Consider the following 23,318-nt stretch of genomic DNA (forward strand, 5'->3'; position numbering starts at 1 on the left):
CCTACTTCCCCACCCCTTTCACCCCAAATGCATCAAATAAAAATTTTGAAATAGACATTTTGTTAGAAATAGTTCAAAGTTCTGATTGAAAAAAAACACCGGTATCGACACAACCCCACAGAGCCCAGGAACAGGCGTTGTAAGTTATGCCCTGGGAGTATTTGGTTGTTATGGAAGGGATATTCGTATAAACTTCATAGAGGGCTCATTTGATTAGAAAATGAAAGTTGCAGTTCACTTTTCAAGAGTCAAAAGGGATCGGGGGGCAGCTAGTCCTCCCCACGTCCTTTTCCCCCCAAATGGATCAAATAAAAATTTTGAGGTAGCCCTTTTGTTAAAAACAGTTAAAAGGTTAGATAACAAAAACTCTGGTGTCAAAAAACCCCCAGGGCCTGGGACAGGCGTTGTAAGTTATGCCCTGGGGGCATTTATGGTTCTTATGGAAGGGATGGTCGTATAAACTTCAAAGAGGGCTCATTTGTTTGAAAAGTGTAAGTTTAAGTTCACTTTTTAAGAGTCAAAATAGATCGGAGGTTAACTTCCCCCCCCCGCCCCGCCCTTTTCCCCAAATTCATCAAAAAAAAATTTAATCCATAAATAACATCAAATTAAATACAAAATAGTTCAAACATCAGATATTAAAACTTCTGGGTTGACAAAATTTCCAGGGCCCGGGGACAAACGTTGTAATTTATGCCCTGGGGGGATATATGGTTATTCTAGAAGGGATGATCGTATAAACTTCAGAGAGGGCTCATTTCATTTAAAATTGAAATGTCTAGTTCACTTTTGTAGAGTCAACAGAGATCGAAGGCCAATTAGCCCAGGGAAAGGCGTTCTAAGTTATACTCTGGGGATATATATTGTTCTTATAGAAGGGATGCTCGTATAAACTTCAGAGAGGGCTCATTTGATTGAAAATAAAAAGTTTTAGTTCATTTTTAAAGAGTCAAAAGAGATCGAAGGTTATTTAGCCCCCCACGCCCTTTTTCCCCAAACCCATCATTTAGTTCAAAATTAATTAATGCTTCAGAACTTCGCCCATGCTTCAGAACCGTATTTGACCACTGTCATCACTGTACCTTCCAATATTCTAATCTTGGTGAGTACACTTATTTTCCTGTACTTCTAAGCTTTTTTCAATTGTAAAAAAACACCCTGTGCCTTGGCTATTCTACTTTTAACATCTTCAAGGCACCCATCGTCTTTACCTAATAATTAACTAAAAAAAAACAAGTTTTTTTTAACTGAAAGTAAGGAGCGACATTAAAACTTAAACGAACAGAAATTATTCCGTATATGAAAGGGGCTGTCTCCTCCTCAACGCCTCGCTATTTACGCTAAAGTTTTTTATTGTTTAAAAAAATAAAGTTGTGAGACAGAGTCAAACTTTAGCGTAAAGAGCGAGGTGTTGAGTAAGGGACAGGCCCTTTCATATACGGATTAATTGTTTCGAACCAATGGTCCTTGAACATCGGGACAGGGATCATTTGAACGGAAATTAAAAGTTCTAGTGTCCTTTTTAAATGACCGAAAAGATTGGAAAGCAGCTGACCCCCCTCCCACGCCCTTTTCCCCCAAGATTGTTTTATAAAATTTTTTAGATAGGTAACTTTGTTCAGCATAGTTGAAAAGTCCTAAAACTATGCTTTTGGAGATAAAATGACCCCCCCCCCCCGATATTTTTGGGATATGTCTAAGTTTAATAAATTTGCCCATCCCCTGGTGAACTTTCCAGGGGAAATATTAGACTGGGGAAATTTGACAGAATTCCTATAGGAAATTATTTTTATTTGTCTTATTTCTCATTGCCTACTCAATTTTGCATGTGTAGATGTTCCGGGGGTATTATCCGGGGAGGGTTCGGGGGGTTGGGGGGGTATTACCCCAAGAACTCGCGGGGAGGGTTTTAACTTTATCCCCGGTGCATATAAAGTTATTGTGAAAGAGGTGGTCATATGACCTTCGGAGTGAACTTAAACGATTAGAAATTCAAAGTTTTAGTTCCCTTTTTAAGCATCAAAAGTAATCCGATGGCAACTCGCCCCCCCCCCCCCACCAACCATATTTTACCCGGATGCAATTTTTTTATATAGCCATTTTGTTCAAAATAGACCAAAGATAATATAATAAAAACTCTTGGGGTAACAGAGCCCCCCAGAACCGGGCGCAAGTGTTGTGAAATATGTCTCCGGGGCATATAAGGTTTTTATGGAAGGGATGGTAGTACAAACTTCTGAAGGGGCTCATTCGATTATAAATCGGAATTTCTAGTGCCCTTTTTAAGAGTGAAAAGAGATCGGAGGGCAACTAGCCCCCCCCCCCTCCAAGGCCCTTTTCCCCAAATTCATCCGATTTAAATTTTGAGATAGCCGTTTTATTCAAAATAGTTTATATATACATAAAAAAAACTCCAGGGTCGACAACCTCCCTCTTCCAGAACCTAAGGGCAAGTGTTGTAGGTTATGTCTCGGGTGTATATAAGACTTTCATGTAAGGGAAGATCGCATGAACTTCAGAGGTGGCTCATTTGATTGGAAATTGAGAGTTCTAGTTACCTTTTTAAGAGTCAATACTGATCTGGGATTTTTACCCCCCCCCTCCCCAGACACACGCCCTCTTCTCCCAAATACAACTAATCAAAATAGTGGGATTGCCATTTTCTTTGAAATAGTCCAAGGATCCGATAACAAAAGATTATGGGTCAATATACCCCCCCTCCCCCAGAGCACGGGGAAGGTTTTAACTTATGCCCCGGGGCAAGTAAGGTTTTTATGGAAGGGGTGGTTGTATAAACTTCGGAGGGGCTCATTCTATGGGAAATTGAAAGTTCTAGTTCTCTTTTTAAGATTCAAAGGGGACCGAGGGCAACTAGCTCCCTGTTGTCTTTACTCCAAATCCATCCGATCAAATTTTAAAGTTAGCCATTTGTTTAAAATAAGTCTAAAGATCAGATAACCAAAACTCCATGGTCAACACAGCCCCCCAGAGTCTAGGGGCAAGCGTTGTATGTTATGCCCTGGGGGGACCTGTTTCCTGATCCTCCATGACCCGATCTCCCCTTCCGAAAAAATATCTATGATAAATCATGGGATCTAACCCCTGGTCCACCCTCCATGGCCCGACCCCCCCCCCCCAAAAAAAAAAACATTAACTATATTTTGTTCCAAAAATTTTGGGAGCTTACCCTTGGTCCTCCTCCATGGCCAGACCCCTCCTACCCAAAACAAACAACTTATTAACCATATTTTATTCCAAAAATCATTGGAACTGACCTGACCATGGGCAGTGCCTCCATGGCCGAACCCCCTCCCCCTCGTAGGTTTTACACTTTTACGGTGAGAGAAGGAGACAATACCCAAACTCTTGTTTTTAGTTGTTTTTCCCCGTCTCAATATTGAGCCGCATATAAAGTTCAAATTTCGCTTGTTTTAAGATTTATTTATTAATTAATATTAGTACATATTGTATGTTTGTTTGCTATGATTGTTTATTTAATTTCTGTTCGTTTTTAGTTTCATTCATTCTTTTATAGTTCTTTCTGATCGTTTTGAGTTTGGGCTATTGTAGATTTCTATTTCTTCTGATCTTAAATTTAATATGGTCTTTACTTTTGTTAAAAAAAATCCTTTGTCGGAAAGTTTTCTTTTACATAATATCAAAAAAGAATGTCACCAAAACCAGCCAAATCCGTGAAACCCCAAGGATGTGGGCCAAAGCTTATTAAGAACTGTTCATTTTAAACAGAATGATTCATATATAAATCTTCAAAGAAAGGTAGGTTTTTTTTACGCATTGTTGAGCTCAGGGTTTTACGGATATTTGGCCAGGGGTATCTAAGATTTTTAAGCAGACATTTTGGGGAAACGACTCCACAAGTGACGTATAAAACTGTCTATCAGGGTTGCCGATTCTGGAAGATTTTCGAAAATACCCTTTTTGGTGTTTTCACCAAAAGATAAAGGGAAGTGACAATCCCTTCCTTGATCATGAAAGAAAACTCAAATGAAAAAGTATGTCGGTGAAAGGTAAGAATGATATATCCTGTTGAAATTTGGATTGGCCAGAAATATTGCTGTTACAATAATAGGATACCTTTTGGTGCCCTATCATTTTAAAATTAGGGCACCTTAGAATCTTTTTTTGTCAAACAGTTCATGGTGACGAGCTGTAAATAAAAAGCGACCCGGCTCAATTTTCATTTTCTCTTGAAAACAGAATTTTGATAATAATAGCTACATAAAAAAAATTGGCTTTTTATGCTGATTCAAAATCCAAGAGTAGTACTACCCATCAAAAGCTGCGAGCCTGAGAAAATTTGCATGGTTGTTGAAAACGACAGTCTAACGTCAAGCAATCTTAATGAAAATTGCATCGTCAGATTCACCATATCAGACAACCCTACTGAAGAGGTTTCAAGCTCCTATATAAAAAGTGGAATTTTACATTATTTTTTCCAGAAGAAAGATCACGGTTGCGTGCTTTTTTTTTTTTTTTTTTTTTTTTTTTTTTTTTTTTAAATATCACCAGGGGTGATCGTATCGAACAAATTATTCTAGAAGGTTGGGAGAGGGCTCATTCAAATGAAAATAAAAAGCTCTAGTGCCCTTTTTAAGAGGCCAAAAACGTTGGAGGGTGACTAGTTCCCCTTCCACGTCGCTCCTCCTCCAAAGACATCTGGTCAAAATTTTAAGATGGACATTTGATTAAGCATAGTTGAAAGGCCCAATAACGGTGCGTTTGGGGATGACATGACTGTCATAGTCCCTGGGAACGGGGCTGCAAGTTGAGTAATTTGCCCATTATTCACATATAGTATTTATTATTGGGAAGTATGCAGAAATTTTTTTGGGAGTATTTTCTGCGGGGATCATTTTCCACGAGGAGAATTTTACGTCGGGAGGAGCTTCTGGGGAGGGATTTTTAGGGGGGTAGGAAGGGTATTTCTGGATATGATTTTAAAAACGGTCATAAATTAAATAAAAAGATTTTTTTCAACTGAAAGTAAGAAGCAACATTAAAACTTAAAACAAAAAAAAGTTGTTCCGTATATGAGGGGAGCTGCCCCTTCCCCAATCATCGTTCTAAATATTTAGTCAATCAGAATTTAATACTCAACAGTCAGTTCTTTAGTTTTATTGAGCTCTCATCAAACAGTCCGTGGTAACGAACTGTAAGTAAGGAGCGACCCGGCTCAATAGTAACCGAAACTCTAAAAAACGGAATTTTTATACCACTAGATATATCAAAAGAATTAGATTTTATGCTGATTTCAAATATATAAGTTTTATCAAGTTTAGTTACTTGATGAAAGTTACCCATCAAATGTTACGAGCCTGAAAAAATTTACCTTATTTTCGAAAAAAGGGGGAAACACCACCTATAATTCATAGAACTTTAATGAGAATCACACCATCAGATTCAGCGTATCAGATAACCCTACTATAGAAGTTTCAGGCTCCTATCTGCAAACATGAGGAATTTTGTATTTTTTTCCAGAAGAAAGATGCGTGTTTATTTGTTGTTGTTTTTTCAGGGGTGATCGTATCTACCCAGTGGTCCTAGAATGTCGCGGGAGGGCTCAATCGAACGGAAATTAGAAGTTCTAGTTCTCTTTAAGTGATCAATAAAATGGAGGGCAAATAGGCCCCCTCCCACGCTCATTTTTTCCCAAAGTCACCCAATCAAAATTTAGAGATAGCCATTTTGTTCAGCCTGGTCGAAAAATACAATAACTATGTCTTTGAGGATGACTTAATCCCCCAAAGTTCCCGGAGGAAGGTCTGCAAGTTATAAACTTTGCCCAATGTTTACATCACAGTTTATATAATTAGCTGTAAGTTTACCGCAGATGATTTCTGGCTCTTCATTCTTGGTGCGAACAAAAAGCTCCTCCCACTTATTTGTGCACTTATGGATTAGTTTGTACGCGTCAATCAATGAGACATGGTTAGAAAGTGCATTTTTCGTAATTGCGAAAGCAGAAAAAAACTTGGTGAGCCGGCCAAGTGGTTTGCAACTGTCCCATCTCACAGGTATGACTTAATTTATATACAAATTATGATTTAATCTATTATTTATATACAGTGGACTCAACTGATTGGCCTATGTAGGATTTTAAAAAAACGGGGGCGGGGGGTTGATGAAATTTGTGAAAATAAGGAATTTTTCTTCTTCTAATAACTGGTGGAATAGGTGTGATGGTTTCAGGGACAGATCCAGGATTTTTTTTTTTGGGGGGGGGGGCGCAAAATAGGTTGATCCGATAAACTTACGTTAGGAGCTAGTTTACTTAATGCAAACTTGCGTTAATTAGGTTAATTACACTACTTTAGACTACTTTAGGGGGGCACACCTTAGTAGATAAGTTGCCACGGTATCGAGAGACGTACCTATCAAGAAAAATAAACTAGCAAGTAATTATTTTAGTTTTAGTAGTTTAAATATTTGATTATCTCTTTTTTTTAACAAAGGGGCAAGATTTTTTAAAAGTTGTGTTTGATTATCACCTTAATGAGCTCACCATTACAACAGACAACACGGCCGTATCCAGGGGGGGGGTTACCCGGTTTGAGCCCCCCCCCCCGAAATTTTTGACCGACTCGAAAATAAGTCGAAAATTAGTAAAACTTAGGTAAAAATCAGTAAAATTAGTCGAAAACTGAGTCAAAAATTAGTAACCCCCCCTCAAAAAAAAAGTCAAAAATTAGTAAAACCCCCCCTGAACAAAAATCCTGGATACGGCCCTGACAGACAATAAAAATCAAACCAATATCAATAAACATATGTGAAGAGTGGAACTGACTATACTTAATGTAGCTGCAAGTCTACATTCATGCCCATCACGTAATTTTCCTTTAAGAAAAAATTTATAAAACTTTTAAAACTGAAATATCAATGCGAAGCGCCAAATATAATCAAATGTCATCGCGTTATGGCATTGTTCAAATAGAACTTATTTTTTACTTGATTATCGTTGAAAATTCATTCTTTGTCTTTTTTTCCATTCTTAAACCAATGTTATATTTATCTTTTGCATTGTTACAGCCCAATATATATACATTTATATAATTTTATATGCAGTGTTACAGCCATACCAATTATTCTCCTTTCCTTTTTTATTCTTTAATAATAATTTCTGTTCGTCCTGAGTTTGAGTTATTGTAGGTTTCTATTTCTTCTGATCTTAAGTTTAATATTGCCTTTACTTAACTTTAAAAAAAAAACATTCTTTTTCGTAAAGTTTTCGTAATATATATATATATATATATATATATATATATATATATATATATATATATATATATATATATATATATATATATATATATATATATATATATATATATATATATATATATATATATATATATATATATATATATATATATATATATATATATATATATATATATATATATATATATATATATATATATATATATATATCGCCGCGTACAAACAGCTCCTCTCATTTGATCTGCCATTAGCGGTCCAATTACCCTGGAACACGTATTTTGGCAGAAACTTTCTCAAAATGCCTTTGAAACCAGCTTGAGACTTCGAAACCTATTTTTAATTCCAAAAAATATCTAATAATAACATTGCACTACTAATTACCAATTTTCATGTATGTATTGGAATAAATTAATTTAAAATTCGTTTCTTCAAAATTAGTGTTCCAACGCTGAAGCCAAGTTTCGCGTTCAAGAGAGATCTGACTTGTCTACCCGTGAAAAGATCTAATGTCGCTTATGTTTATACGTTCTCTGGAGCACTCGGTCCGGGTTTTTATAATGGGTGAGATAGGGAAAGATCATACTGCTAATTATATAAACTGTGGTTTACATATAGTATTGGTTATTGGGAAGTATACAGAAGTTCTCAGGGGGATTTTTTGGTTTTGGGGGGGGGGGGGTCGGACCAGGTATAACGTGGAGGATATTTCCATGGAGGAAGTTTTCATGGGAGGAAGGGAAATCGCTATGAAGGGGGCGCCGGATTTCTCAGCATTATTTAAAAACAAAACGATCAGAAACTAAATAAAAACACAGCAATTTTTTTCAACTGAAAGTAAGGAGCAACATCAAAATTTAAAACGAACAGAAATTATTACGTATATGATTGGGTTCGCCCCCTAACCATTAACTCGCTCTTTACGCTAGAGTTTTTTTTGTTCTTTCATCAGAGCTATTTATTCTAATTAATGGCATTTGTGACTAAGGGTTCATTCTTAAAGAATCGGAACTAAATTCGAACATTAGCGTAAAAAGCGAGATATTGACTAGGGGTCGAACTCCCTAATATACGTAATGCAAATATACGAATATAGAAGTTCGTTACGTAAGTTAATTCGTAAGTTAAGTCATAACAAAATTTCGAGAAAGCCATTTACAAAAAAAAGTAAAATTAATATGTAAATTCGTTTTAATTATTCATGTACGGTAAGCCAAAATCAAAGCTTCATTAATTCAAAAACGATCAGAAATTAAATAAAAGAACAAGTTTTTTTTAACTGAAAGTAAGGAGCGACATTAAAACTTAAAACGAATAGAAACTATTCCGTATGTGAAACCCCTCGCTCTTTACGCTAATGTTTTTTATTGTTTTAAAAAAAAAAGTTGTGAAACAGAGTCAAAATTTAGCGTAAAGATTTAGGCGTTAAGGAAGGGACAGCAGTAGTAACCTATCTAGTACTTTGAAAGGGACAAGAAAAGGGTCAAGAAAAGGGACAAGAAACGGGACAAGATAATAGTGTATACAATATGAACGGTACATGAAACGGGATAAGAAAACCCACGCCTTTGACACTATAGTTAGACATGGAAGCATGTTATGAAACAATTGGGGAGATTACGTTCAAAGAGAGTGAGTATCCTCTCACACCTATACTTCCTTGGCACCTTTTCAGCGCATGTACTCGTGGATACCTTTCCAAGCAAAGTGATTAAACATGCTTTTACAATCGGAATTGTTTGATTGACATTTGCAAAAAAGGGGTAATTAGTGATTGGATAATTTTTTAACATGAAATCTCTGAATAAAATTTTTTTGGAGGGGTGGGATGATGGGAGCGAGGTGTCTTAGAGTACTTATAATGGTGTTATTTGGGGAGATTACGTTCCTTGGCACCTTTTCAGAGCATGTACTCGTGGATACCTTTCCAAGCAAAGTGATTAAACAAGCTTTTACAATCGGAATTGTTTGATTGACATTTGCAAAAAAGGGGTAATTAGTGATTGGATAATTTTTTAACATGAAATCTCTGAATAAAATATTTTTGGAGGGATGGGATGATGGGAGTGAGGTGTCTTAGAGTACTTATAATGGTGTTATTTGGGGAGAATACGTTCCTTGGCACATTTTCAGAGCATGTACTCGTGGATACCTTTCCAAGCAACGTGAGTAAACACGCTTTTACAATCGGAATTGTTTGATTGACATATGCAAAAAAGGGGTAATTAGTGATTGGATAATTTTTTAACATGAAATCTCTGAATAAAATATTTTTGGAGGGATGGGATGATGGGAGCGAGGTGTCTTAGAGTACTTATACTGGTGTTATTTGGGGAGATTACGTTCTTTGACACCTTTTCAGAGCAAGTAATAGTGGATGACTTTCCAAGCAAGGTGATTAAACACGCTTTTACAATCGGAATTGTTTGATTGACATTTGCAAAAAAGGGGTAATTAGGGATTGGATAATTTTTTAACATGAAATCTCTGAATAAAATATTTTTGGAGGGATGGGATGATGGGAGCGAGGTGTCTTAGAGTACTTATAATGGTGTTATTTGGGGAGATTACGTTCCTTGGCACCTTTTCAGAGCATGTACTTGTAATTTGTAAATACCTTTCCAAGCATCGTGATTAAACACGCTTTTACAATCGGAATTGTTTGATTGACATTTGCAAAAAAGGGAAAATTAGTGATTGGATAATTTTTTAACATGAAATCTCTGAATAAAATAATTTTGGAGGGATGGGATGATGGGAGCGAGGTGTCTTAGAGTACTTATAATGGTGCTATTTGGGGAGATTACCTTCCTTGGCACCTTTTTAGAGCATGTACTCGTGGATACCTTTCCAAGCAACGTGATTAAACACGCTTTTACAATCGGAATTATTTGATTGACATTTGCAAAAAAGGGGTAATTAGTGATTGGATAATTTTTTAACATGAAACCTCTGAATAAAATATTTTTGGAGGGATGGGATGATCGGAGCGAGGTGTCTTAGAGTACTTATAATGGTGTTATTTGGGGAGATTACGTTCCTTGGCACCTTTTCAGAGCATGTTCTTATGGATTTGCATACTTTATGTTCCTTCCTGTGCTATTTGGGTACTTTACGTTCCTTGACACCTTTCCAGAGCATGTATTTATGGGTTTGCTTGCCTTATGTTCCTTGACACCTTTTCAGGGTATGTACTTATGGATTTGGGTGGATTATGTTCCTTCCTATGCTATTCTAAGGGCTTATGTTCCCCCCATGCTATTCTATAGCGCTACGTTCCCTCCCCATGCTATTCTAAGGGCTTATGTTCCCTCCTATGCTATTCTAAGAGTTTATGTTCCCTCCCATGCTATTCTAAGGGGTTATGTTCCCTCCCATGCTATTCTAAGGGTTTATGTTCCCTCCTATGCTATTCTAAGGGTTTATGTTCCTTCCCATGCTATTCTAAGGGTTTATGTTCCCTCCCATGCTATTCTAAGGATTTAAGTTCCCTCCCATGCAATTCTATAGCACTATGTTCGTTCCTATGCTATTCTAAGGGTTTATGTTCCCTCCCATGCTATTCTATAGCGCTATGTTCCTTCCTATGTTATTCTATGGGACCTCTACACGTGATTAAACACGTTTTGAAACTACGTGCTATTTGCTTATGTCCCGTTGATACCTTTCCAAGCAAGCGGGGATTCCTCTCCGGTTCCTAAACATTGCAAAAAATCTGGCAAGCATTTTTACATTCAACCATACATTCATGCCTGTGAGATTAGAGTTACACGTGGACATTGCGAAAAAAGCTGGCAAGCATTTCTACTTTCAACCATACATTCACGCCTGTGAGATTAGAGTAACACGTGGACATTGCAAAAAAAGCTGGCAAGCATTTTTACATTCAACCATACATTCACGCCTGTGAGATTACAGTTACACGTGGACATGGCGAAAAAAGCTGGCAAGAATTTTTACATTCAACCATACATTCACGCCTGTGAGATTAGAGTTACAGGTGGACATTGCGAAAAAAGCTGGCAAGTATTTTTACATTCAACCATATAGTCAAGCCTGTGACATTAGAGTTACACACGGACATTGCGTAAAAAGCTGGCAAGCATTTTTACATTCAACCATACATTCACGCCTACAAGAAAATGAAATAATTTAGGTCGTATGATCAATTGAATTTTTTTTAATGCAGTAGTTTTTTAGTAAGGACACTCGATATCCTAAAAGTGTTTGATTCATACTTTTACCTTGAGCATCGATGTTGTTAGCAGAATTTCAAAAGGATCGTTTATGAGTGCTGGCGTATCTGATGAAATAATTTAGGTCGTATGATAAATTTAATTTATTTTTTTAATGCAGTAGTTTTTTACTAAGGACAATCGATATGCTAAAAGTGTCTGTTTCAAACTTTTACCTTGAACATTGATGTTGTTAGCAGAATTTCAAAAGGATATTTTATGAATGTTGACCTGTCTTTGACGAACTAATTCATGTCGCATGAGAATTTTTTTTTAATGCAGTAGTTATTAAATAAGGACACTGGATATCCTAATAGTGTTTTATTCAAACTTTTACCTTGGGAATCAATGTTTTTAGCATAATTTAAAAAGGATCATTTATGAGTGCTGGCGTATCTGATGAAATAATTTAGGTAGTATGATAAATTTAATTTATTTTTTTAATGCAATAGTTTTTCAGTAAGGACACTCGATAAGCTAAAAGTGTTTTATTCCAACTTTTACCTTGAGCATCGATGTTGTTAGCAGAATTTCAAAAGGATCGTTTATGAGTGCTGGCGTATCTGATGAAATAATTTAGGTCGTATGATAAATTTAATTTTTTTTTTAATGCAGTAGTTTGTCAGTAAGGACACTCGATATCCTAATAGTGTTTGATTCAAACTTTTACATTGAGAATCGATGTTGTTAGCAGAATTTCAAAAGGATCATTTATGAGTGCTGGCGTATCTGATGAAATAATTTAGGTCGTTATGATCAATTTAATTTTTTTTTTTAATGCAGTAGTTTGTAAGTAAGGGCATTCGATAGACTAAAAGTGTTTGATTCAAACTTTTATCTTGAGAATTGATGCTGTTAGCAGAATTTGAAAAGGATCGTTTATGAGTGCTGACGTATCTGATGAAATAATTTAGGTCGTATGATAAATTTAATTTTTTTTATGCAGTAGTTTTTCAGTAAGGACACTCGATATCCTAAAAGTATTTGATTCAAACTTTTACTTTGAGAATCGATGTTGTTAGCAGAATTTCAAAAGGATCGTTTATGAGTACTGGCGGCGTACCTGATGAAATAATTTAGGTCGTATGATCAATGTAATTTTTTTTTTAATGCAGTAGTTTTTCAGTAAGGACACTCGATATGCTAAAAGTGTTTGATTCAAACTTTTACCTTGAGCATCGATGTTCACACACACACACACACACACACACACACACACAGAGACGACACACACACACACAACACACACACACACACACACACACACACACACACACACACACACACACACACACACACACACACACACACACACACACACACACACACACACACACACACACACACACACACACACACACACACACACACACACACACACACACACACACACACACACACACACACACACACACACACACACACACACACACACACACACACACACACACACACACACACACACACACACACACACACACACACACACACACACACACACACACACACACACACACACACACACACACACACACACACACACACACACACACACACACACACACACACACACACACACACACACACACACACACACACACACACACAAACACAAACACAAACACAGACACACAAATATACACACACACACACACACAAAAACACACAAACAGAGATACAAACAAACACACAGACACAAAAACACAAACACACACACACACACACAGAGAGAGAGAGACGATATACACAGAGATGACACACACACACACACACAGACGAAACACACATAGAGACGACACACGCACACAGACGATACACACACACAGAGACAACACACACACAGAGACAACACACACACACACAGACACCACTCACACACATAGCGAAAACACATGCAGAGAGAGGACACTCACACAAAGAAACGACACACACACACACACACACAGAGAGAGACGACACTTAGAGAGAGACGACACGCACACGCAGAGACGACACGCACACAGAGATTACACACACACAGAGACTACACACATACACAGAGACGACACACACACACATAGATGACACACACACAGAGACGATACACACATAGAGACGACACACACAAAGAGACGACAAACACACAGAAACGACAAACACACATAGAGACGACACACACACAGAGACGATACACTCACAGATACGAAACACACATAGAGACGAGACACTCACAGAGACGACACACACACAAAGACAACACGCACAGAGACAACACGCACACAGAGACAACACACAGACCCACAGAGACGACACACACACATAGCGACGACACACGCACAGAGAAGACACACACACAGAGACGACAACACACAGAGGGAAGACACACGCACAGAGACGACACCCACACAAAGACGACACACACACACACAGAGACGACACACACACAGAGACGACACGCTCAAAAGTGACTACTTACACAGAGAGAAGATAAACGAACAGAGACTAAACACACACAGAGACGACGCACATGGAGAGATGACTCACACACAGAGAGACGACAAACACATAGAGACCACACACACAAAGAGACGACACACACACAGATACGAAACACACAAAGAGACGACACACGCACAGAGACGACACACGCACAGAGACGACACACACACAGAGTTGACTCACACACAGAGAGGACAAACACGCAGAGACGACAGACACAAAGAGACGACTCACACACAGAGAGGACAAATACACAGAAACGACACACACACACACACACACACACAGAGAGAGACGAAACACACACAGAGACGAGACATACACACAGGCGACACACACACACACACACAGAGGACTAACACACAGAGAAGACACAAAAACAGAGACGACACACCCACAGAGACGACACGCACAGAGATACGAAACACACATAGAGACGACACACACACATAGAGACAGCACACACACACACACACACACACACACACACACACACACACACACACAGAGAGAGACGACACCCACACAGAGAGGTCACACACACACACAGAGACGACAAACACAAAGTGACGACTTACACATAGAGACGACACACGCACAGAGACGACAAACACACAGATACGATACACATAGAGGGACAACACACACACACATACATAGAGCCGACTCACACACAGAGAGGACAAACACACAGAGACGACAGACACAAACACACAGAGACGACAGACACAAAGAGACGACTCACACACAGAGAGGACAAACACACAGAAACGACACGCACACACACAGAGACGACACACACATAGACACAACACAGACACAGAGACGACACACACACAGAGACAAAACACACACAGAGACGACACATACACAGAGACCACACACACGCACACAGAGACGACAAACATACAGAGAAGACACAAAACAGAGACGACACACCCACAGAGATGACACACACATTGAGACGACACACGCACAGACATGACACACAAACAGAGTCATAGTGAGAGAGATATCCAGAAAGTTGGGTTGATCTAGGTTCACTTAGAGTGGCGTGCCACAAGACACGACACACAAACAGAGTCATAGTGAGAGAGATATCCTAAAAGTTGGGTTGATCTAGGTTCACTTAGAGTGGCGCGCCACTCTAAGTGCATGAATGTATGGTTGAATGTAAAAATGCTTGCCAGCTTTTTTGCAATGTTTAGGAACCGGAGGGGAATCCCAGCTTGCTTGGAATGGAATCAGCGAGACATAAGCAAATAGCACGTAGTTTCACAACGTGTTTAATCATGTGTAAAAGTTTCATAGAATAACAAAGGAAGGAACATAGCGCTATAGAATAGCATGGAAGGGAACATAAACCCTTAGAATAGCATATGAAGGAACATAGTATTATAGAATAGCATGGGATGGAGAAGATGCCCTTGGAATATCACATGAGGGAACATAAACCATTAGGATAGCATAGGAGGGAATATACGCTATTAGAATAGCTTGGGAGGGAATATAATCTCCAAGAAAAGCATGGGAGGGAATATAAGCTCGTAGAATAACATGGGAGGGAACATAATCCCTTAGAATAGCATGGGAGGGAACATAAGCCCTTAGAATAGCATGGGAGGGAACATAAACCCTTAGAATAGCATAGGAGGGAACATAAGCCCTTAGAATAGCATGGGGAGGGAACTTAGCGCTATAGGATAGCATGGGAGGAACATAAGCCCTTAGAATAGCATAGGAAGGAACATAATCCACCCAAATCCATAAGTACATGCCCTGAAAAAGTGTCAAGGAACGTAATCTCCCCAAATAGCACAGGAAGGAACATAATCCACCCAAATTCATAAGTCCATACCCTGAAAAGGTGTCAAGGAACATAAGGCAAGCAAAGTCCATAAGTACATGCTCTGAAAAGGTGCCAAGGAACGTAATCTCCCCAAATAACACCATTATAAGTACTCTAAGACACGTCGATCCCATCATCCCATCCCTCCAAAAATATTTTATTCAGAGATTTCATGTTAAGAAATTATCCAATCACTAATTACCCATTTTTTGCAAATTTAAATCAAACAATTCCGATTGTAAAAGCGTGTTTAATCACGTTGCTTGGAAAGGTATCCACGAGTACATGCTCTGAAAAGGTGCCAAGGAAGGTATTCTCCCCAAATAACACCATTATAAGTACTCTAAGACACCTCGCTCCCATCATCCCATCCCTCCAAACAAATTTTATTCAGAGATTTCATGTTAAAAAATTATCCAATCACTAATTACCCCTGTTTTGCAAATGTCAATCAAACAATTCCGATTGTAAAAGCGTGTTTAATCACGTTGCTTGGAAAGGTATCAACGAGTACATGCTCTGAAAAGCTGCCAAGGAACGTAATCTCCCCAAATAACACCATTCTAAGTACTCTAAGACACCTCGCTCCCATCATCCCATCCCTCCAAAAGTATTTTATTCAGAGATTTCATGTTAAAAAATTATCCATTCACTAATTACCCCTTTTTGCAAATGTCAATCAAACAATTCCGATTGTAAAAGCATGTTTAATCACTTTGCTTGGAAAGGTATCCACGAGTACATGCGCTGAAAATGTGCCAAGGAAGTATAGGTGTGAGAGGATACTCACTCTCTTTGAACGTAATCTCCCCAATTGTTTCACAACATGCTTCAATGTCTAACTATAGTGTCAAAGGCGTGGGTTTTCTTGTCCCGTTTCATGTACCGTTCATATTGTATACACTATTATCTTGTCCCGTTTCTTGTCCCTTTTCTTGACCCTTTCAAAGTACTAGATAGGTTACTACTGACAACTCCTTTCATATACGGAATAATTTCTGTTCCTTTTAAGTTTTAATGTCGCTCCTTACTTTCAGTTAGAAAAACTTGTTTTTTTTTATTTCTATTTCATTGAGGCTTAGCTCTCATAATCATCATTTAACTGTTTCTCTTGTACCTTATCCTCCCCCCACCTCCAAAGGTGGCATATACGGTATTTTTATTACAATCGTGCCTGTCAACGAGAAATATTTACAACTAGCCTTTTTACCTTGGCTAAATGTTTTTTTTTTTTTTTTACGTGGACATGGCCATCGTATTTTTAACCTAATCCCAGTACACAAGTATTAAAAACAAACTGAACCCTGTTAAACTTCCTAGCATTTTGTATGGAAGCTCTGCCCTTGAGGAGTGGTTTGGGGCTGCCCCCCCCCCCACCCAAGAAGCCAGAGGTGGATCTAGAGCAAAATCTTGGGGGGGGAGTTAATGTGACAAGGGTGCCAATAATTCACCAAATTGACAAGTTTATTTAAAAAAAGGTGGGCAAACGGAATGAAGGTGCCAGAAAAATCTTGGACGACGGGTCCCGCCGCCCCTCCTGGAGGGTTTCCATGGTTTCTTGACTTGGAGCCAATACAAAGTTAATTAAGGATATCAACAAAGAAGATGTTACAAGGCTACAACTATAAAGATAGATTAAATAGTGTAAGCCAGGTTTTCCAAAATTTCTCGATCAGATTTCCCCGTTATCCCGGATTCAGGCCAAATTTTAAAATATAATTATAAAGTGGGAAAATGAAATAAATAGAGACTAACTAGCGAGAATCTGGTCTCTAATCCTTTCTCTATTTCTATTGTTACAACCCCCATTTCCTATTACACCTATTCTATTTAGTATAGGATGTGTAGCTGTATTCTGTTGCATCTATCGGCTAGAAATTCTAGCCAATGAGGCTTGTTTCCAATTATTTCCGGACTGGAAATTCAATTGCGGAACTCAATGAGAGCAGTCTGGATTTTAGGTTGCAAAGAGAGTTTTGTGAAACAGTGTCTATCTTTGTTTATTCGTGGATAGGGCGCTGGCTATAAGCGTGAGTTAGGTTAAAATACTTATTTGAAGAAATAATAGAATATATATTTTGAATATAAATAGCGATGAAGATCTCACTGCCTTTGCATCATAAACACAAATAGTAGGGTTGTTTTCCACTCGTTTCACCAAAGGGCGGATCCAGGATTTTTTTTCGGGGGGGGGGGTTACTAGTTTTTTACTCACTTTTCGACTAATTTTACTGATTTTTACCTAGGTTTTACTAATTTTCGACTTATTTTCGACTCGGTCAAAAATTTCGGGGGGGCTTCAAAACGGGTAACCCCCCCCCCTGGATTCGGCCTTGGTTTCAACTCATTTTATCTATCAGTCCTGGATGAATTTTGTTGAAGTGAGGATTCTGGGAATATTAAAAAACAGTTTTAAAGTCGTATTTTAATCTAAGTTTGTTTTTATATATTCATTTGTGTTATGCTGAGGGTGGTCCATGGTCCTTGGCTCGAAATATTCATTTGAAGTTTGAGTTGAACTGCCTTACAAAAAAAAAAAAAAAATCCCTATTGTTCTACCTGTTGTTTGTGTTCACCTTTTGAGTATTTAAAAAAATATATGAATGGTTTAATTAAGAGAACGGGAGGCCTGCATAGTTTTTTATCTAAAGGATTGAAACGGCTGAATTTTTCCAAGATAGTCAAGTTTTTCAATTACAAGATATTTTGTTTTTTACTTTTGTATATTTTTAGTCTCCAAGGGGGGAAACGCTTCCAAATTTTTCCTATCATTTGTCTAAAGACATATTTCTTTTGCCTCAGATTTTTCAGACTAGGATTTAAACTTCATTATTTAAAACATTAAACTTTATTTAACTAAATTAAAATTTATTTAATTAAATTAAACTTTATTTAATTAAAACATTTAAATTTCATATTCTATGAAATTATTCGCTATTTTTCGGTTGTTGGGAGATGAGGGGAAATCTGGCATGATTAAAAGCAAGTAATTTACACAATGCGACTTGAAAACTTATGGAGTCACAAATGCACACAAAAACATATTTTTAGGTCAGTTTTTTGAGTTGTGTCACAAATTTTTAAAGGCAAGTAAAATTTAATATTTTGACTAGCCTTACCTTAGCAAAGTGATTTGTATTTTCTTGTTTTATTTTGTTTTTATCTTCATTAGACTAAAAAACTAATTTTGCGTGAAATTTCGTAAATAAGCTTAAAGTTTAGGGTGCACATCCAGGTTCAATAAAAAATTAATGATATTTAATGAATTTTTTTTTCAATGAGTGAATTGACAGCTAGAATGATTGAACGTTAAAATTATATTAGATCTTGCAAATATGGTTAGAGAAATAAAGTGTTAAGAATCTAGTAAACACGCGGGAAAGACCGCATCGAAATCTCAAAGATGCTTAATAAAAAAAAAGGTTTTCGCTGTATAGTGAGGTAATGTTCACTCCGTGACAAAGATTCAAACTTCAGTTTTTTGGGGGTTGAAGGGGCAAAAAAAGGTACCTAGTTTAGGTTACATATTTAATATATGCTATGTTTTACCCCCCCCCCTAATTGCAAACATATAGCCCAAATGTGTTTCTGAACTATTATATTTTCATCCTATTTTGTTCTATTTCATTAGCTTTAACGAAACTTCACTTATCGCGTATTTACTGGATTCTTAACAAGTACCGAAATAAATGTTTGTAGGTTAGGTTACATATTTAATATATGCTATATTTTATCCCCCCCCCCTAATTGCAAATATATAGCCCAATTTTGTTTCTGAACTATTATATTTTCATCCTATTTTGTTTTATTTCATTAGCATTAACGAAACTTCACGTATCGCGTGTTTACTGGATTCTTAACAAGTACTGAAATAAATGTTAGTAATAATGGTTAAGTAGCGAATTGACTTCTGAACAAATCGTCATCAATTTGGGGAAAATGGAGGCAAGTGACCAAACTTATGAGAATTAATAAGTATTGAGGCAATAACGCTCATGGGTTCGAGTTAAAAAATTGATTGTTGACTAAGTATTGTCTTGTAACATCTTCTTATTCCTTTATAATAGGCCATGTACCTCAAAACAGGTTCCACAAGAATGAATATTTTTGCAGAACCTCTTTTTAAGGTTGGAAGAGCTGTGTAACCGAGTAAGCTTATTTTGATGGAATTTTGTAATTTTGGCTTCCATTAGCCAATTGCAATTACAACATTGCACTTATGCATCTTTTAACCCTATTTGCAACTTATAATTGAAACCTATTGCAATTAATTTTGTTTATTGCGTTTCAGAGCTTAATAATCTGCAACTCCTCCTTTTAGAGAAAAAAAAATTTTGGAACATTTATCCATCGTCATAAGCTGACAGTATTTTTGGTTACTTTCAAATCTTAAAACGAAAAAGTCCCAAAGAAGACAAAAACGAAGACAATAACACCCATTGAAAAACAGAAGAAAATTTATGCAAATATTTGGTCAAGACCTGCGCTTGACCGTCATCAGTGCAAATAATAAAAAAAAAATAGAGCTAACAATACAAAAGATTAAATAAAAACCAAACCTTCAAACAAACACCGAAACTAAAATAGGAAAGAGCCTTTCAAAGCAACGGCAAATAAAGCATCTATGCAAATTTTTTTTGCGTAGTCCTCTTCGTTTTTTTCACTGGCTCTTATTGTACTCGTTTCTCTCTTCTTTCCGATTCTTCCTTCTTGTCGTGATTAGCCAGTGGTTCTATTTTTTTTTTTTTACTTCACTGGTTCTTATTATCCTCGTTTCTCTCTTCTTTCTTATTCTTCCATCTTGTCATGATTAGCCAGTGGTTCTATTCTTTTTTTATTTCACTGGCTCTTATTATCCTCGTTTCTCTTTTCTTTCCGATTCTTCTGTCTTGTCATGGTTAGCCAGTGGATCTATTCTTTTTTATTTCACTGGCTCTTATTATCCTCTTTTCTCTCTTCTTTCCGATTCTTCCGTCTTGTCATCATTAGCCAGTGGTTCTATTCTTTTTTATTTCACTTGGTCTTATTATCCTCGTTTCTCTCTTCTTTCCGATTCTTCCATCTTGTCATGATTAGCCAGTGGTTCTATTCTTTTTTTATTTCACTGGCTCTTATTATCCTCGTTTCTCTTTTCTTTCTGATTCTTCTGTATTGTCATGGTTAGCCAGTGGATCTATTCTTTTTTATTTCACTGGCTCTTATTATCCTCTTTTCTCTCTTTTTTCCGATTCTTCCGTCTTGTCATCATTAGCCAGCGGTCCTATTCTTTTTTTATTTCACTGGCTCTTATTATCCTCGTTTCTCTCTTCTTTCAGATTCTTCCGTTTTGTCATGATTAGCCAGCGGTTCTATTCTTTTTTTATTTCACTGGCTCTTATTATCCTCGTTTCTTTCTTCTTTGCGATTTTTCCGTCTTGTCATAATTAGCCAGTGTACTCTCAGAAATTATTTTCATATGTTGTTTGGGTTCGTAGGAATTATTTTTTATATTTTGCTTTATTTGTAAAATATCATTTTTATGTTCAAACTGTATCCAGTGAAGCAGCAAAATTACGCTTATTCAATAGGTTAATGCAACTAACTGGAATCAAGCTCTATTGAATGCGGGGTAAAGGTTAGAAAAGATAAATGAACTGTTTTCCATTTATGTCCCTATTATTATGGCAGAATTAGGTTTGTTGTGGTAGTTCCGCCACCAGACCAAAGTGAATGCTTTATAGCACCAAATAGCCTTGTTTGGTAAATATATAGTTATTTGCTATTTTTATTTGTTTTTATTCATCTTGTTATTTATAATCCTTTTTCCTGTTAGTTATCTTCCACTATATTTCTTCATTTCTTTTTTTAATAGCTTTATTTTTGTTTGAGGACGGTCTCATATGAGGGATGTTGTATTATTCAATTCACATTTTTGAAGTATATTTTTATTAATTATGACCTCTTCCACCCTAAGTTCAGTCATTTGCAATAGGAGGAGGGGGACAATGTCCACCAAATTTTCGGTATCTTTACTTTTTTCTCTGTAACTTTAATATCTTTACACAAGTTGGCGATTTTTGTGGCTCTTTGAGTCATGTCTCTCCTCTCCAACGAAAAAATTGTGAACGACTTTTCCTAAAATATCTACAAATATTCTGTTGGCGTGTTGTTGTTTTCGATGACATTGGGCTATCGTGTATGGCACGCCCTCACTCAAATACAAAATTATCGCAAAGTCAGTAAAGGAAAAACTATTATCTTTTCAGAATTTTCTTTTGTTAATAAAATAGTCGAATGTTTTTTTTTATTATAATTTGTTATTTTGCAATGTAATTGTTTAATGTCCCGTCAATCGCTTTTAAATACCTTTGTGAAATGGTTTTCTGATAATTACTCCATTTGATTTGCTTCAACCGGAGTACACGCAGCAAGGGGGTTCCGGGCCTGCTCACTTACCAAAAATCCCTAGATATGTACTATTTTGACCGAATAGTTTTATGTGTAATACCATTATTCCCCTCCCCCCTCAAATTTCATCCCCCTCCCCCCCCCCCCAACAAAAGTGCCTGGGCTCCAATGGATGGAAATCTCCAGAGCAGATGTTCCTAATGAAAATTTGCCATTTATTCTGTAATTAAGCTGATTTTCGTAATGGTTGACGCTTGTATGTTTCATGCTTCGATTCATCTAGTCCAGCTGTCAGTATCTCATTTAAACGTAACACCAGGTCAGGCCAGGTGATATTACGATACCCTGTATTGAATTGAAATAGGTTCAACGAGTTCCCGCAGATGTAATGAAAGACAACACTCTCATGTCGAAATGGACCCATGCAGGGGAAAGTTCTTTATTTATCCAACACATGCTCAAAAATCATTCTTTTCAGTTTTTTCCATTTGAGGGTTTGAACATTCCCTTCCCTCCTCCCCGAGCCATACAAAAGAATGAAAGTCATGTTTAAGAAATTTGAAAACTAGCCATATTTCTTCTTGTCCCCTGAGGATGCCTAGGCCTCTTACTATTTTCTGTTGTGAAATTTTGTTTGTAATATTAACTCAGACCCAAAGTACTAAAGTCTCAGTCCCTCCCCTGTGGGTTCCAGGATTACCACGCCATTCGAATTTTTCCCAAGATGTCAAAATATTGAAACATCCAGCTCCAGCTCAAAGCCCTCTAATACCATTTTCGTGGCTTGTCTTCAACCACTTTTTATCTTTATAGTAAAGACAGTAAAAGTGAGTGCCCTAGATACGACCCTCCAGTCATGATAATATTTCAAATTAATTCATAATAATTGCATGACTAATGTAAACAAGAAGTAGCATTTCCACCATTTTGTAAATGAATAATGAACAGATTTTTGTTTTGGACGTTTGCATAATGCAATTTGCCTCAGATTCGTAATTAGGCAACTCGAAACCCTGACTACCATTTTTGGGGTTAGTCTTCAACCCCTTTTCTATTATAATAGTAAAAACAGTAAAAAGTAGGTGTCCTGCATAAAGCCTTCCAATCAGGCATTTTCAAAATAATTGCATGAC

The 23,318-nt window shown here is 37.1% G+C and overlaps 1 protein-coding gene across 1 annotated transcript in view; it reads left to right on the forward strand.

The window, feature by feature from the left end:
• Positions 1-5,946: 5,946 nt before the first annotated feature.
• nvy (CBFA2/RUNX1 partner transcriptional co-repressor nervy) overlaps positions 5,947-23,318 on the forward strand; it is a 140,884-nt gene continuing 123,512 nt past the window's right edge. The window contains exon 1 of the mRNA XM_089096043.1: positions 5,947-6,035. Coding sequence (XP_088952169.1) covers positions 5,947-6,035 — 89 coding nt within the window. The remainder of the gene's footprint in view (positions 6,036-23,318) is intronic.

The sequence above is a fragment of the Artemia sp. Qi Xiang Cuo genome, chromosome 10 (assembly GCF_049724085.1).
Source record: "Artemia sp. Qi Xiang Cuo chromosome 10, ASM4972408v1, whole genome shotgun sequence".
Classification (NCBI taxonomy): Eukaryota; Metazoa; Arthropoda; class Branchiopoda; order Anostraca; family Artemiidae; genus Artemia; species Artemia sp. Qi Xiang Cuo.